Source organism: Somniosus microcephalus, chromosome 6 (genome assembly GCF_052327205.1).
Source record: "Somniosus microcephalus isolate GS21.2 chromosome 6, FLI_Smic_1.0, whole genome shotgun sequence".
Lineage (NCBI taxonomy): Eukaryota > Metazoa > Chordata > Chondrichthyes > Squaliformes > Somniosidae > Somniosus > Somniosus microcephalus.
The window spans coordinates 28,734,534-28,752,861 of NC_140992.1; the positions used below are offsets into that span (position 1 = coordinate 28,734,534).

Sequence of the window (18,328 nt, forward strand, 5' to 3'; positions counted from 1 at the left end):
AGATGTAATCATATAAATATATGCAGTTATACAATTATATTTTTGGGTTTTAATGCTAGGTATATTCAGCATCAACAGGCACCTCTGTAATCAGACCTTGTGTCCCCTACTAACTACTACAGCGTGACTTCCCAATATTTAGATAAATTTAGAGAGACCCAGGTGTCAAACATGAAACATTTGCCACCGTATACTGGCATACTGGAATATATCAGAAAACACAAGAATATACACTGTCAAATTGTGGTTCAGGTTATACACCAACAAACAAATGTATTTACTACTAAGTATATAAATGAACAGTACTCGGTACAAATGAAATATTTTAAGTATGAATAAACTTTTTAATTGAAATGTCAAAACAATAAAGACCCTTTTCTTGCATCAACATGCAACATAAGATTAATCATTGGAACATGGTAGCTCACTTCTTACATTTTGAAATGATAACTTGAAGCCTCTGATCAGTTTCATACCTCTGATGGCCTCTAACTGGCTGACACTCTGATTGTAATTTAGCCAAGATTTACCCTGAGTTCCTCTGGAACAAAGGAGTTTCTGAACTCCTAGCTGCCAATCAAAACAGAAACTTTCCAAGGATCCTCAGAATATAAATGCTTGTTGATAATGATAGTGTAAATCACTTGGGATGTTTGTCCCAATTACTTCGACTGGTGTGTGGTTGCAGGATACTAACATTTTGTCCAGCCAGTTATTAGGGATATTACAGGAAACTTTGGTTTATCCGGAGGTTGTATGTCCGGAAACCCGATCTAACGGCAGAAATCAGCAGCCGTTTTGGTTAGGTTTTTTTTCTTCTAGCATTTTTTTTTTTTTTAACAGGCTCTGGAAAGCGTCTCTGTAGCTTAGCAACAGCTTCAGAGACGCTTCCAAGGTACAGGCCGAGTGTTTACAAGCTGTTGCTAAGCAACAGTGTTTGTTGTCAGATACGGAGATGAAAACCTCCGTATCCTTCAACATTAGCGCTGGTCTATCCGGAAGTTTTGATAGATCGGCAGCAGCTCGGTCCCGTCGGTGCTGGATATCGCGAAGATTCCTGTACTGGGCAGAATGACACTAATGGCTCGGCACTCAACAGCCATTATCATTTTAACCTCCCCCTACTGTTCAGCAACAACAAACTACATACACATATTAATGCATTTGGTATGCTGGACTCTAGCATGAATACAGGAAACTTTGTTATATCCGGCACCGACGGGACCGAGCTGTTGCCGATCTATCAAAACTGCTGGACATACAAAGTTAATGTTGAAGCATACGGAGGTTTTCATCTCCGTATCTGACAACAAACACTGTTGCTTAGCAACAGCTTCAAACAGTCGGCCCGTACCTTGGAAGCGTCTCTGTAGCTTAGCAACAGCTTCAGAGAGACTTTCCAGAGCCCGACTGTTGAAAACAAAGCCACGAGAAGAAAAAAAAACCTAACAGAACGACTCCTGATCTCTGCCGGTAGATCGAGGTTTCCGGACATACAACCTCCAGATAAACCAAAGTTTCCTGTACCTTGTATCTTGCAGAAAGTTAGCAGTACCCAAGTTTAACTCTTGAGTGCTGTGACCAACAAGAAAAAAATTGTAGACAAAAATGCTTCATGTTTGTCACGCATGTCTAAATATATCATTATAAATTCCCAAAATATTATATATAAATATATTGTGAATATATTTGATTATTCATGTTTTGACTTGTATAAATGATTATTATATATAGAATTGCAAACATCTAAATATCAAAAAGTTGTAATTTGATTTTAATATGTAACTATTTTGTTAATATAAATATATTAATATTTACAATTTAGTATATGCATAGGCGAGGAGAAAGAAAAGTTATATATTTTTTTAAATGTCAAGTTTGCATCAAATCAGGTGGGTGTAGTAAAGGAAGAATAACTAAAAGGTATTGCAAGGCTGGTGCAAAAGCCAATTTTTTATAATTGAATTGATGGTTTAGATCTGACTGGTCCATGGTGACTATACCTCGAGAGTAATTAATTGGCTATTGGGACATCCGGCAATGTGAAAGGCACTATATAAATAAATGCAAGTTCTTTTTTTTCTTTTAGTTCTGTGCAGACATTCATTCGTACAATTCCACTTCTTGCAGTCACAAGACTTTTAATAGTATAAATGGGTATCGTTTGGACAGTGAATCTTGCGCCATTGCATTCCCGACAAACTGAAACTATATAAAATGCAAGAATTATGTTGATTTAAAATTTTAGGAAATACTGTAAAGTTTGGTTATGGAGGCCACATGACGTACAAATTTTTATGACCTGCAAGCCTGGAAGGGTACAAGTTATGTACTGATATAACCAAGCATATGCTGGACGTGATTATTACACCGGTGTGGCCAGTATATCAGATTCGTGCAGTTTAAATACTGGCATGGTTTTTTTTGAGAGACCGGCTGTGTTATCTTTTGCAATCTTATTTGTGGTTTAAGCTACTATCATGAATCGTATATTGCTGTTTATTTTGCAGTTCCTGGTGGAGTCACTACATACAAGACAGCTGACAGCCAGTAGTAGTATTGAAGGTCAGAGTAAAGAACTCTGTCAGCGAGAGGCAGATCATCAGCGGCAGATTACACTTGACATCTTATCTGAAGTAGCTCATGTGTTTGATTTCCCAGATTTGAATCGCTTCCTCACTGTATGTAAATATTGTTGTGTTTCTTTAAATGGTAGTTCTTCTGTAACAGGACAAACTGAAAGAGCATTTAATGTACAGGAAACTCTCTTTTTACCGGCACCTAAATAATCGGAAATCTCTCTTAACCAGCAAAATTCAGGACTAGGTTCAGGTAAGTTTTACTTCATATTCGTGGCCGTGTAACCGGGGTTCCTGCACCTGTTGTCATGCAACAGGGACGCCTGGATCTGTGGCCGTGTACGGGGCTCTCGTACCTTAGTAGGTACACCTCTCTGTAATCCGGACTTTTTGATCAACCGGCACCACGCCGGTCCCGGATAAAAAAAGAGTTTCCTGTAGTAAGATTTCATTTTACGGTATTTAATCAAGAAAATATTAAGGAATGAGCAATTTAATCCATCTCGAGAATTTGAGAGTAAAATTATAAAGTTTCACCTGCCTTTTTCAGAGTTGCGTTTGTGTTGAGATTTGTCAAAATGAATGGTGGAAATTTAAGTTTTGACAAATGCTTGATTTTCTTTGTTGTTGATGTATAAACTGCAGTTTTTCCTCCATCCTGAAGATGGCGCCCTCGTACGGTTCCACACTCTTGTGTGAGTCTGTACATTGAGAGCAGGCAGGCTACCTGATCATGGAGGCCATCACTTGACATTCACACTTTACAGCAGTGGCCATCGGATAGTGATCATGAATGGGAACCCTGGCAGATTTGCCCCCCCCCCCCCTTCCACTCACAACGACTGGGATATTGAGGCCAATTGCCCTGGCTGAGATTTGCTAACTCGGAACAGACCAGAGATTGTTCTGTATGGGTTATGGGTTCTGTAAGGAAGAGGAAGTCATGAACTGTGGTGTCTAGTGTAAAATCATTTTGGAAAGCATAACCTAAATCGAACCATTTAGGAGTTGTTTGCAAATGCATAATTTTGACCCAATTCAGACTACTGTGAGTGTGGATGGAAGCTTGCCTTGCCTCACTTCAGTTCATCTATTTCTCTGAAATGGTTGAATACAGAGGTGTATGGACATTCCAGGGAAATTAGGGTTACTTTAATAATGAATTGAGAGATGGTATTATACCAAACTTCAATTCCTTATGCTTGCCCCGGACACCATAGCTCTCCCTTAAGATAGCACTCATACCGACAAAAGGGCATTTTTCCAATCTATACTGCTGCAAGATGTAAATTACATTTTGTTTTCCAGCGTACCTTGCAATCTCTCTTGCCATATCTGGCTGCAAAGGCCAGTGCTACTTCTTCATTACTGATCCGCACCATAGCAAAGCAGCTGAATGTCAATCGCCGCGAGATCCTGATCAACAACTTTAAATACATCTTTTCCCATCTGGTTTGCTCCTGCTCAAAGGATGAACTTGAGCGTGGCCTCCATTATCTACAGGTAAAACAAGTATTTTTGTATTAAGTAACAAGGGCTTTGCAAGCTAAAAAATCATTTCTTCAAACCGACTCATGAAAAAAGGGTTAACAAAAAAAATTCACACGAGAAACGAATCATCAACTTTATACCCTACAAGTCTCCTGATCCATCAGGGTGGATCCCAGATAACCTGTGTTTGCCTGCAGGCAAACTTCCAGGCTTCAATGCCCCATTGACCTATCTGGTGCCGTGCAGTTGGGAGGTCTGTCTGCACTGCTGGGAGTCGGGAACTGATGCAGATCATCCAGCGTCTTCCCTGGAGACTGTTAAAATATAATTGCGAGCCATCTGTAGTTCATCAGTAACTGGAGCAATATCTCCTTTTGAGCTTTTGGAAACACCCGCCCCCCCCCCCCCCTTCAATTTGTGTTTTCTTGTTTCCTTTTCTTCCATTTCTCTTTTTTAAATCTGCGTTGCTAGTATTTTTCGACATGATGTACCCCTCTCCATCCAACCAATAAAAAGTTTTATTCAAGTGACAGGATATACAAGCTGCCCATTATGTATTGTTTATGAGATAGGATTTTTGTTTCTCTGCTTCTTGTTGTTGTGTTCTGTGTTTAGAATGAAACAGAACTTGAACTGGGCAGCCTTCTCAGACAGGATTTTCAGGGGTTACATAATGAACTACTGCTGCGTATAGGAGAGCACTATCAGCAGGTTTTCAACGGACTGGCCATACTGGCTGCTTCTGCTTCTAGAAAAGATCAATACCAAGCACCCAGAGACATTACTTCAGCAGAGTTAATGGTAAGGAAACGTAGCAGGCATATATCTATTTTAGACCGCTATTGTAGATATGCTGGTTTTATACCATAAAATAGGAGTGGCAAAAGGTGTGTTGCCTCCCAGGTGCCGGTCGGTGTAAGGGACCTAATGGAGCTGGTTCAGAAGCTTTATGAAAAGGATGGAAAGCATCCAGCAGTCATGGTTTATGTTGGTAGGATTCAGGTTGTGCCTAGAATTCTAGGAGTTAGGTAGATTACGAAGCAGGACCTCAAAGGTGGTAATCTGAGGATTGCTACCAGTGCCACGTGCTAGCTAAAAGAGCAACTGCTACATTAGGGAGGTAGATGTGTTCTAAAGGGTCCAGATTCCTGGGACATTAAGATGACTACTGAGGCAGGAGTGAGCTGAGATGAAGAAGGAAAATAAACTCTTGGTGTATAATAAGTAAGGAGGTAAAAAGGTTGAAAGAGGTTAAACAACAGAAAATATTTTTTAAAAGGAGAAAAACCTGATTTGGAAAGGAGGATTTGCCTAACCGTGAAAATTCAAACTAAATGCACAGTCTAAGGAACAACATTTGGAAAATACAGTCATTGATTAAACTAGAAAATCATGACATAATGGCAGTAACTGAAACATGGTTGCAACTAGGTCAGGATTGGGGATTAAATGTACCCGAGTGTAAAACTTACAGGAGGGATAAGGAATGAAGGAAGGGAAGGGGAGTGATGGTATTAATTAGAGACAATATCATAGCACTAGAGTGCTACAGTAAGCTGCACTTATAAAGCTTGGTCAAAGAGGTGGGTTTTAAGGGGGGTCTTAAAAGAGGAGAGGGAGGTGGAGGGGTTTAGGGAGGCTATTCCAGCGCATGGGCCTGAGGCAAGTGAAGGCACGGCGGGGTGAAGAAAGTGGGGATGTATCAAAGCTCAGAGTAAAAGGAATGGAGTTTGGTTGCAGGGAGGTTGTAGAGCTTGAGGGTGATGTAGAGATAGGGAGAGGCAAGGCCATGAAAGCATGTAAGTACAAAGAATTCTAGATATGAGGCTTTGGGGGACTGGGAGCCAATGTAGGCCAGCGAGGGCAGGGATGATGGATGAGTGGGACTTGGTGCAGGCGAGGATACGGGCAGCAGAACTTTGGATAAGCTGAAGTTGAAGGAAGATGGGAAACTGACTGAGAGCATTCGAATAGTCGAGTCTGGAAGTGACAAAGGCATTAATGAGGGTTTCAGCGGAAGGTGGGCTGAAGTAGGGGTGGAGGTGGAAGTATGTGATATTTGTGATGGGGAGGATGTGGAATCAGAAGCTCAGACCAGGGTTGAACAGGATGTTGAGGTTGTGAACAGTAAGGATTTAAGTAGAGAAGTGATCCACATAGAATTCCTTTAGATTGTGCTGAGGAATTGCAAGGGATAAGTGACACTATTGGATGTGTACTAAAGACTGCTAAACAATGGAAAGGAAATTGAGGAAGGATATAAGAGCAATTGCAATGGTACATGGATATTACCAAGAATAAGGGGAAATTTACGATAGTTACAAAAAGAATGAAAGGGGAGATTAGAAAAAATTCTTAAGACAGAAGGGGTTAGAATTTGTAATTGTCTGCCATAAACTGAGTTGAAGTAGTGTATAATAAAAAAGGAACTAGATAGTTATTTGAAAAAGGGGAATATTAAAAGGCATTGTAAATGAGCAGGAAAGTGGGATTAGACTCATAGAGAAAAACACCAGTACACGCTTGATGGGCCAAATGGGCCGTTTTCATGCTGCATCATTCTCTGATTTTCAGTAAGCTTGTGTAAATGTGTTTAATTTTATTGTAATTTTAACAATGGTTTTACTACCATGTGGCCGTCTTCAGCCAAGGCAGACAGCAATGAGCTCCCAAACGCTAACAAGTGCTGCTTTATAAATGGCGAGTACTGCTTACATTTTCCCACTTTTGGAGAAGAGCCTCACCTATCTATCCGTACCTACTTTGCATTAGTTGACCGTATAGGGAACCTAAGGAGCAAGGCTGAGAATACAATCCAAAGTATTAGGTGTCATGTACTCGAGCCCATTGTGCCAGTGAGCTGCTGTTATAAAGTAGTGAGTCTTGACTGTTCCGTTGTCAGTATTTGAAGTTAAAAACAAAGTAATATAAAGTAACAAATCTTAGTTAAGTCGATATTCAACACATACTTCACCTGGAGTTAAAACACATTCAGAATCTGTTCTTTATGTTTTTCTAAAATCTTTTTTTCTAGGCAGACTACTTGCAGCCTAAATTGTTGGGGATTCTGGCCTTTTTTAATATGCATTTACTGAGTTCCAGTGTTGGAATGAATGATAAAAAGATGGTAGGTAAATTTTTTACTGGGGTCTTATGGAATTTGGATAAACCTTTTTTGAGGAATTTACATGAAATCAATTATTAATACAATTTTTTTAAATTTACAGGCCATGAATAGTTTAATGTCGTTAATGAAATTGATGGGACCAAAACACATTAGTTCAGTCCGGGTAAAGATGATGACCACTCTGAGAACAGGCCTGCGATACAGGGATGAATTTCCTGAATTATGCTGCAGGTGTGTTTTGAAATGCAGCTTTCACTTTGAATGAATGGAAACGCAAAGCTGAATTTTATTGAAGTATTAATCTTAAGAGAAAAGTGTACTTCCTTAATATCACTGCTAAACAGAAATATTACTTCGGAAGGTCTTTTGGGGCCGTTTTGCTTTCATTGGAAGGGCATGGACTAGAATATTTTGTAGCAAAGCCTATGCAATAGTTACAGTTTACCCTTAATTTGAAGTTGTTTAATTCAAATTATCTAATTATTATTAGTGTTATTAACATTGCTTACTTTAAATTATAGAAACATAGAAGATAGGAGCAGGAGTAGGCCATTCGGCCCCTCGAGCCTGCTCCGCCATTCAATGAGATCATGACTGATCATCCAAACTCAGTACCCTGTCCCTGCCTTCTCCCCATATCCCTTGATCCCTTTAGCCTTAAGAAATATATCTAACTCCTTTTTGAATATATTTAATGAATTGGCCTCAACTGCCTTCTGTGATAGAGAATTCCACAGGTTCACCACTCTCTAGGTGAAGAAATTCCTCCTCATCTCTGTCCTAAATGGCTTACCCCTTATCTTTAGACTGTGACCCCTGGAATTATTGTATAATTCAAATTGTTTTAATGCTTAAAATGACTGAACTATCAGGAACAGATTGTAAACTTTGTCAAAATGGCTTTTTGGGTGCCTTTGTCTAAATCAATTATAAAAAAAAGTGTTGTGATTAGAAATGTTTTTACTTTGTCTGTCTTGTTAAATGCAATGAGTCTCAATTGACTGGAGTTTTCTTGTTAAACACGTGTCTAATCTTTTCACCTTTTGTGCATGATTTTTTTCACATTTTATTATTCGTTTGTTAGGAGAGCACATATTGTAACAGCAGATGTAAAATGTAATTTTCTAAAAAGTAATAGGAAAACAATTATTTGATTTTTATAATAGATTAAGATTGTTGAAGAGAAGTTTGGGATTGTTTGAAGAGCTTTCTATAAACTGGTTATACTTGTTTACCTGTAGTAGGTTCCAAACAACTTGTATTAAACCCTCTCCTTCAGTAATTCATTCCGTTTACACAGTAACAATAGGTTAAAAGTACACATGTTCCACAGCCATCCACTGCTTGGGAGAATTTTGCAAAATGTTGTCACTGGTCAAATTCCTGTCTGCCAGTTTTAGAGAAAAAGTCAACGGGAGTGTAAAGTAGTGTTTTGCCCACTTAACACTCGTGCTGGCATTTCATCAAAAATTAGCAAAGAGATGATGTCTCACTGCTTGCTACTGATAGCAAAACTCTGCATGTCACTATAGGAACAAGTCCCTTGAGATTCTATTTTTTTTTAAACCTGTTTCTGCCATATATTAAACAGAAATGGAAATGGTTGCATGTTTGTGGTTTGCCCACCCTGTGGTGAATGTACAGTGTGGAGAATTTTAAGCCATTAGTGCAATGCTACCACCAACAATGTCATAAAATAATCACGGTAATACTGCCCCCAAAGGCAATGTCGAGTGTCACTTATCTGCATGTTGATTTACTGCAAGTTTAATTATACTCGGTGCCTTCCTGAAAGTACGTGCCTTCTGATGCACTGCATGTGTGTAACGTGGACACAATGGCCTAGAAGTCCATATCAGGTGCTGCATATAACAGGCGGCCGATCTGATACCATCCGTTTTGCACCACCACCCATAGTATCACATCATGCAGCATAGTTCTGTATTTCTGACATTGACGTGTATTCTGGCAAACTCAAGAAGACTTCTCGTTTAAAGTAGAATTTCTTTATTTTGAAGCAAAACCAAATTTAATACGGCAGAGAGAGTCAGGTGTAAATCTTGCCCATGAGTTCAGCTTGGGTGTCAGTACTACCTGCGGCATTAAAACAATGAAGAAATAGTCATGGAAATTAAAACAAGGAAGCAGACAGTGATGCAAGACCAGCACATAGCAAGATGACCAAGGGAGTCTAAACTCGCTTAATTAGACAGAGCTGTGCATCAATGGTATTGTGCAATGGGATCTTCCATCTTGGATCCTACACTGATAGAGAAGGTGTGCCACCTCCCTGAACAGCTGTGAACAGTGCAGCCATTTACAGCAAGCACCGGTTGCTTTATAAGCTTCATGGTACAGTAATAGGGAGCTGTCAGTGACAAGTGAAAGAGGCTTTCAGTGGATGTGTCAATAGTTTAACCAGTCAAGGCCAATTTTGTGAAATTCCATAAATAACACAACCTGGTAATTTCCCATAAAGAAACAATGCAGGTAATTGAATATTTAGAGGAGCAAGCTGAAGGAGGAAAAGAAATGTAGCTTCGTGCATGATCACTGCATTCTTTCCTCCATTTATAGCACAATGTGAAATTACTTTATAAGCATATTCTCTTTAAACCGTAAAGTGATAGCTGTCCCACAAGAGCACATAAACGATACTCTGCTGTATAACATTGCTGTTGAAGCCTGAGACAGCTGTGTCAGCCCACCGCTTGCTGGCTTATGTGGAGCTTCCTCGGTCATTGAAGAAGATACAAGGCCAGGAAAAAAAAATCACAAGCAAGCTTGCGCATTTATTTCTATTTTTCTATGTTCTGTCAACTGTAATTGCTTTCCCAGCACAGGAACCCTGAGGGAATAGTATAGAACGGAATCTTGAAACAATACCTTTGCACTATCCAAGTAGCTTAAACAGTATCCTACGCTGTACTAAAATGTATCATTTTGGATCATTTTTTATTTCTTGATGGGTAATTTTTTAACTGTTGTATATACTAGTTACATTGGGCTGGATTTTCCTAAGCCCCTGGAGTCGGGTTGGAGGCGTGCGGGCGATAAAAACCGGAGATCCGGGGGTCCCGACCCCATCCCGCCTCCATGTCAATTTCATAGGAGTCGGGTTCCCGACAAGTGCTGGAACCCGACTCCCAGAGGCGGGAAGGGATTAAAGGCAATTAAACTGCCTGTTAACAGGTAGTTTTTTGCCTATTCGCGATTTTTATTGCAGGTTTGTGGGCTTCCCGACAGCTCCAAACCACGAAAAGTTTTCGAGGCGGGACGTGGGTCTGAGGTCTTGGAGGGGTCGAGATGCCCAGTGTTCAGGTGAGTGAGGGGTGCAGGAGTGCAAAGGTTAGTGTTTTGCAAGTGTTTAAATAAGTTTAACTTACTTTTACTTACCTTTACAGGAGTCCTGCATTCCGGTGTCGGGAGTCGGCTGCAAGAACCACAGAAGCTCCGATTTAAAAAAAAAAAAAAAATCAGCTGCTTTGTTTCTACAGCAAAATGATTTTAAAGTTATCCTGAGAAAGGACTGAGGCTGAATTAGCAGTTTTTCAGTGCTTGACAGCTTCAAACAGCTGTTAAACACTGATATTTCATGTGCCAAAAGCTTTTGACAGATGAAATGTCAATCTCTGACGTCACCTGTTGCCGGGTGACCCTTAATTGGCCTGCTGAGCCCACAGGGCGGGCTCAACAAGGTCAATCAGAGGAAAATCCAGTGGGTTGGCCACATCTCCATGGAGGCGGGACAACAAGCCCGAATGTGGGTTTCCCACCTCCAACCCGCCCCCGTAGCAAAATCCAGCCCATTAACTTTTCTCATTAGTTTTCCTGGTTTATTTTCTCCTTCATATAGTTTTAAAATGTTTCTGTATTTAATGGCATTCTGTTAATTAAGTCTCTTGTTTTTAGGGCATGGGATTGCTTTGTGCGCTGCCTCGAGCCCAGTTATCTGGGGGCTCTTCTCAGTCAAGTGATTGTGGCTCTGCTGCCTTTGATGTCCATTCAGCCAAAGGAGACTGCTGGAATATTTCACTACCTTATAGTGGAGAACAGGTAAATTCCTTCTGAAATCATTTGCTTAATTTCAGCTTTCTTTAATTAATTTAGGTAGCATTTAGATTATACTCATTATTGTTGTAAAAGGAATCTGTACATTGATGTAAACGTATTTTCTTTGATAGCTTTATGTAGTTATCCTGCAAATAATGATGACAACAAAAAAACAATTTATCGTGATTTCAATGCAGCAAAACATCCCACGGTGCTTCACAGTTGAGTAGGAATTTTTTTTTTTTTAAATGAAAGACTTGGATTTATAGAGTGCCTTTCTCGACGTCAGGACGTCCCAAAGCGCTTTACAGCCATGGAAGTACTTTTGAAGTGTCGTCTCTGTTGTAATGTAGGAAACGCGGCAGCCAATTTGCACACAGCAAAGTCCCACAAACAGCAATGTGATCTTAAAGTGCACAAGCTAATCGGGAACGGTCGGCTTGGTTGTAGGAATGGGAGGTTATGGTTGACTAGTTCATTGGAATTTTTTGAGGAGATGACAAACTGAGTAGGTAGGGGAGAGACAGTGGATGTTATATACCTGGATTTCACGCAGGCATTTCACACTGACCCATATGATAAGCTACTACAAAAGCTCCAAGCTCATGCATTAGATGGGAATATATTAAATTGGATTGGTAAATTATTGGTTTGCAGACAATAGTGAGTAGCAGTGCCTGGGCAGGTATCTGGTTGGCAGTCAGTTACCAGTACAGTGCCACAAGGTTTAGTGTTAGTCACTGTTATTTATAATTTTTATAAATTATTTAGAGGAAGGAATTCTGTCTAAATTTGAAGATGATACTAAATTGGGAACAGTGACAAATGATGAGTTTAATGCAGGGAAATGTAAAGTTATGAGATTTGGCAGAGAGAAGGTTAATTTGGATTATGTGCTCAATGGGAATGTACTTGAGACAGGAGAGAGATCTTAGGGGTTTTAATGGTCAGCTCCCTAAAATCATCAGCACAGTGGTCCCAGGTTGTTGAAAAGGCAAAAAGAATGTTGGGATGCATAGCAAAGGGTTTAACATATAAATCCAGTGAGGTAATTTTAAGACTGTTTGGCCCTGATGAGACCACATCTGGAGTACTGCATGCAGTTTTGGCCTCCCTATTTTAAAATGGATGTTCAGTTATTGGAGTGGTATAAAGAAGGGCTTATATGGTTGATGCCAGAGCTTAAGGGGATGACATGTGAGGAAAGATTGACGACTGTGGGACTTGAAAAGGGAAGACTGAGGGGATATGATAGAAATTTTGTACATGACAGAGATCCTACTTGGATCTAATTTGGCCAAGCCTTTCAAATTGGATCCAAGTAAGCTTTTCTTTCATGTATGGAATTTAAACACAAGGGGTCATATTTACAAATTAAGGACAACAAAAGAAAATAGGAAATGTAGGAGGATTTTTTTTTACTAAAAGGGTGCCAATAATATGAAGCAGATTACTGGCAGAGGTGGTGGAACAAGAAACCTTAATGGGTTTCAAGAAGGAACTAGACAGGTTCTTGGGATTCAGGGCTATTAGAAATACACCAAGAAAGTGCTATGGATAGGAGGGTTAGATGGACCAGATGTCTTCTCCTGTCTGAAACCGTTATTTTGCTTATTTACAATCATTTTAGTGAGTTGTCTTAGCTACTTATGTACATGTGTGGTTAAGTTTGTTGTCACACCCCAAGCACTCACGCCATTGTAAATGCTCCAATTGGCATCCAAGTTAAAATCAGCATCGACTGGGTTGAGCCGATGAACATCTGGTCTGTATGGATCTGTTTCACACTGGGTAGTCTGTTCAGGGGAGCTATTCGCCTGTGCATTCTAATCTCTGGTTGCTGCTTTATTTAACCCCTGACACAATGCGCAATCTGGGCCTGTCCGCTCCATTCTCCTGCTCACTTTAAGGGGCCACTCGTGCCCGTTGCCGCCTTTGCATCTAATGTCTTGACCTTTCAGCTCTGTCTACCCCTTCTCTGTAACCTCAGTCTTGACCTTCAATCATAGAATCATAGAAATTTATGGCACAGAAGGAGGCCATTCAGCCCATCATGTCTGTGCCGTTCATCCTTGAAATGGATTCACATGATGAGTAGATCTATTGGAAGAACTTTGAGATTTTCGTTTCCCCACCTCAAAAAGAAGTCTCATTAGAACATCTTAATGAATAAAGTACACCGTTTATTCTCACTCCTCAGGAGATAGGTAACTAACTTGTGGGATTACATTGCATAATCACTTTACGTATGTACTGTCTATTGCGCACAGCACGAATTACAGATCACTGTGTAGATGTGCATTAAGTGAAGTTCTTTATGGATATTTCAGAGCTGAAGTAAAAGATTTTCTCCATGAGATTTACTTTTTGCCAGAACACCCTGATTTTACTGAGATCCAGAAGGTGCTGCAAGATTATAGAAAGGTGAGCCTTTTACTTTAGTGTGCTAGCATCTGATCTGATTGAAATGTCACTAAAAATGGTTTAGCTGATTGGTATGAGGATGAAGAATTAAGAGGATTGAACCTGACAGGGTCAGCAGGCTATTTGATCAGGAGGAATCCTGGCTAAGCCTGATCTGTCCCCTCCCATTGTCCGCGCACAAAAATACAGGTCCAAGGTCTAATCTCAAAGCACCAAATTTAGTGTTTGCAGTGGTCCTCAGAAAGTCACAAATCAGTACTGCCAGACACAGGATCGGTCTCCCCCCCAACCTGGTGTTGTCAGGCTTTCGTCACTCTCCTCCCCTCTTTGGTGCTAACCACTGGGAATCCATCAGTGAACCAGATTATTGGTGAGTTCAAATCCCACCACGGCAGCTGGGGAATTTAAATTCAGTTAATTAAATAAATTTGGAATTAAAAAGCTAGTATCAGTAATGGTGACCATGAAACTACCAGATTGTCGGAAAAACCCAACTGGTTCACTAATGTCCTTTAGGGAAGGAAATCTTCCGTCCTTACCTGATCTGGCCTACATGTGACTCCAGACCCACAGCAATGTGGTTGACTCTTAACTGCCCTCTGAAATGGCCTAGCAAGTCACTCAGTTATACCAAACCGCTACGACAAAGTCAGCACTGTGGGACTACCTTCACCACAAGGACTGCAGCGGTTCAAGAAGGCGGCTGACCACCACTTTCTCGAGGGCAATTAGGGATGGGCAATAAATGCTGGCCTTGCCAGCGACGCCCACATCCCGTGAACGAATAAATTTAAAAAAAATTAAACTTTATTTTAAAAGAATCCAGAAATACTCCTTCAGCTGTCAAGTAGTTTATAAACTTCAGCAGCTGCTTGGCAAGAACTTCCTCCTGATTTCTTTGGTTATGTGGTGCTAACATTCGTCACACTAATGTTTGCCTTATGCGTCCTGTTTTACAGGAGACTTCTAAAAGCACAGATTTACAAACTGAACTGCAGCTGTCTATGCGAGCTGTTCAGCATGAGAATGTAGATGTTCGTATACATGCACTGACCAGTTTGAAGGATACTTTGTACAAGAAACAGGTACACAATTTAATACTAATGCCTTTCAGACTTGAATGCATAGTCTGGAAAAAAAATCTGCAAGCGATAAATTCAATTTTAATTGTCAGAGGAACTTACTACTGTAATAGCGATATGTGCTACAACTCATGATATACCATGCATTTTAGCACCTTCAACAAAAGAGAAAACAGAAAGTTTCTAACATGTTTATGTGGTTCCTAAGCATTGTGTTTATAGAGATGGTGATGCTTTAACGGAAAGGAAAATTCATTACAGTTGAAGACCATGTTAAAGTAGGAAAATTGTCATTAGATCCATATATTATATATTTTTTAGGAACAATTGGTAAAACTCGCCACAGACAGTGAGACAGTAGAGCCTATTATCTCTCAGTTGGTGATGGTGCTTCTGAAGGGTTGCCAAGATGCAAATGCACAAGCTAGACTTCTGTGTGGAGAGTGCCTTGGCGAGTTGGGCGCAATAGATCCTGGCCGATTGGACCTCATGACCAGTAACACAGAGGGAAAAAGCTCTACATTTGTGGTAAGAAATCATTTGAATTTGTGTGTCTTCCACTTCATCTCGTACTAATTTAGGTCTAACCTAGGAAATGTTATTATAAGATTCCACGCCTTATGGAACCACAGAGTGTTAGCAGTGACTCATGATGCATGTTGCACTACAGCTTAGGACTATATCGAGTAGCACTATACAGAGACACCCACAATAATACTTAAGTTTTAAATGGATCACTTCCCAGTTGCTCATGGTATGTCAGAACTTAAGGTGCTGCTAAGCCCTGATTGCAACTGTACCTCATACTTCCAGGAGAGCGAGAGATTTATCCCCCGTCTTTTCCCGCCCCCTCCATCTCACAGGGTCTTTCTCTTTTTCTTTTTCTCTCTCCTCTTCCTCTCCCCCCTCCTTTCTGCTTTCCTCTTCCACCAATCAACAGTGTCTGTTTTCTCTCATTCCTAGACTGCTGTACTGTTGAAATAAATAAGTCCAGAATTAGTCTGTAGGAGACTACCGCTGGTGCATTCTGTCATTATTTGCTGTCTCTTCTCCATAACTTTTTCTTGTCCTCTCCTCCTTCATTTTCTTCTTTCCACTTTCCCTTCCACTTCTATTTTACTTCTCTGCAGTTTTTTTTGCCATAACATATTTCTGCCTGTTCTCTGTAGTAATTGTACTGCCATATGGAAGACTGGTGAGGGCAGGAGTAGAGTTTTTTCAGTACCATCTGTCTCAGAGGGCAGAATGATTGGACAGAATTCCTTACAACCAGCATTAATATTGCAGCACATTGACTTGCAGGAAGTATGGTTGAAACAGGTTCTCATTTACAGAGATGGAATGTCTGATCATAAGGAAGAATCAATGTAAATCACCCATCTGAGGCAATGAATTTAAATGAGGTGTGGCTCAAGGCTTGTAACTTTTTGGTTGGCAGTCAAGTTCCTAAATGTTTGCAAGGGTCTGGATACTCTGAGTAGCTGAAAAGTGAAGAAACTTAACAAAGGAGCACACATTGAAAACCTTCACCAAATATTGGTGTGGGACTGATGCTGGTGATAATCAGTGGGGAGAGGGCAGGGGATGATTCATCTGGACTTGGGTATACAGGGCATCATTTCAAAGTTTGCGGATGACACAAATCTGGGAAATGTAATAAACAATGAGGAGGATTGTAACAGACTTCAGGAGGACATAGACAGACTGGTGAAATGGGCAGACACGTGGCAGATGAAATTTAACGCAGAGACGTGTGAAGTGATACATTTTGGTAGGAAGAATGCGGAGAGGCAATGTAAACTAAATGGTACAATTTTAAAGGGGGTGCTGGAACAGAAAGACCTGGGGGGTGTATGTACATAAATCTTTGACGGTGGCAGGACAAGTTGAGATGGTTGTTGAAAAAGCATACGGGATCCTTGGCTTTACTAATAGAGGCATAGAGTACAAAAGCAAGGAAGTTATGCTAAACCTTTATAAATCACTGGTTAGGCCTCAGCTGGAGTATTGTGTTCAATTCTGGGCACCACACTTTAGGAAGGATGTCAAGGCCTTAGAGAGGGTACAGAAGAGATTTACTAGAATGGTACCAAGGATGAGGAACTTCAGTTATGTGGAGAGACTGGAGAAGCTGGGGTTGTTCTCCTTGGAGCAGAGAAGGTTAAGAGGAGATTTGATAGAGGTGTTCAAAATCATGAATAGTTTTGATAGAGTAAATAAGGAGAAACTGTTTCCAATGGCAGAAGGGTTGGTAACCAGAGGACACAGATTTAAGGTAATTGGCAAAAGAACTAAAGGCGACATGAGGAAATTGTTTTTAACACAGCGGCTTGTTGTGATCTGGGAGGCACTGCCTGAAGGGGTGGTCGAAGCAGATTCAGTAGTAACTTTCAAAAGGGAATTGGATAAGTACTTGAAGGGAAAACATTTACAAGGCTATGGGGAAAGAGCAGGGGCGTGGGACTAATTGGATAACTCTTTCAAAGAGCCGACACAAGCGTTGTCCTCCTTCTGTGCTGTATCATTCGATGATTCTATAAGAATGAGTTCGTTCGCTTGCATTTTCTAGTAACATGTTCCAGAACAGTATCAGCAGAAGCTTAAGACTGATTGGCTTTTTAGTTGAGGAATGCCTCAAGGAGTGCGAATAAGAGGCATGAGAAGAGGGCAAGAAAATAATAGAAAATAGTTGGAGGCGATTATAAACTTGCTGCACTTTAAAGGGCACTATTCATTTGTGAGGCATTTATAAGATTCATTTCACTGATAAGTTGGTACATTATGTCTGCCGGTGCGAACTGTCGGCTGAAATTATTTGAAAAGTCAGGTTTCGACTTGAGCGCCTTTAGCGGCTTTAAATTGTTTTAAAAATTACAGTAACTCATTTATTATTTTGTTAAAAGGAACTGAATTTCTATAGAATTAATTGGAATGATAAAATGTTGACGGGTAACTTGCAGTTAATGTACTTGTTGTTTTGTAATGATTCCTACAACAGGCTGGTGTGGAGGACCCCAACTTTGCCCACCATTTGCTGATCGAGTTGACGAGAGCCTTCCTTGCTTATGCAGATAATGTTCGAGCTCAGGACTCAGCTGCTTATGCCATTCAGGTATGGGAGCAGCTGCTTTTCTATGCAGACTTGGGAGAGAGGTGTTGAATAATAACAAGGCAGATCATTTTTAGAGAGAGAAAATTAACCAACTACTTTCAGAAATTATTTTACAGAAGGGGCAAAGTAGAGTTTATACAACAAACTAAGGAGGAGGGAAGAAATATAAATTATAACATAAGCAATAAAAACACAGCTAATGATTAGGAGTGAACGAACTTTCATGGTTTATAATGCGTTTAACTACCAGCTGTGTTTACTGGATAAGATCGTTGTCTCTCTCTGGCGTCAGCAAAGAGAGCGCTTCAGTCTTGACCTTGTCGCCCTTGGCTAACTAGAATTGTCTTAGCTAGTAAAAAAAAAAAGTACAGAATATAAACATTAAACAACAATTGGTTTGTAACATGCAAATTGGTGGTATGTACATTTTATGTACATTTTGTTTTGGGTAGCAAGAAAC

The 18,328-nt window shown here is 40.3% G+C and overlaps 1 protein-coding gene across 2 annotated transcripts in view; it reads left to right on the top strand.

The window, feature by feature from the left end:
- Positions 1–18,328, top strand: part of atr (ATR checkpoint kinase) — an 84,402-nt gene that overhangs the window by 27,273 nt on the left and 38,801 nt on the right. For both annotated transcript variants that reach the window (XM_085989888.1, XM_085989889.1), the window contains exons 14-23: positions 2,511–2,681; positions 3,888–4,082; positions 4,686–4,871; positions 7,105–7,197; positions 7,298–7,428; positions 11,110–11,253; positions 13,581–13,674; positions 14,634–14,759; positions 15,078–15,284; positions 17,755–17,868. In XM_085989888.1, the coding sequence (XP_085846014.1) occupies positions 2,511–2,681; positions 3,888–4,082; positions 4,686–4,871; positions 7,105–7,197; positions 7,298–7,428; positions 11,110–11,253; positions 13,581–13,674; positions 14,634–14,759; positions 15,078–15,284; positions 17,755–17,868 (1,461 nt within the window). The remainder of the gene's footprint in view (positions 1–2,510; positions 2,682–3,887; positions 4,083–4,685; positions 4,872–7,104; positions 7,198–7,297; positions 7,429–11,109; positions 11,254–13,580; positions 13,675–14,633; positions 14,760–15,077; positions 15,285–17,754; positions 17,869–18,328) is intronic.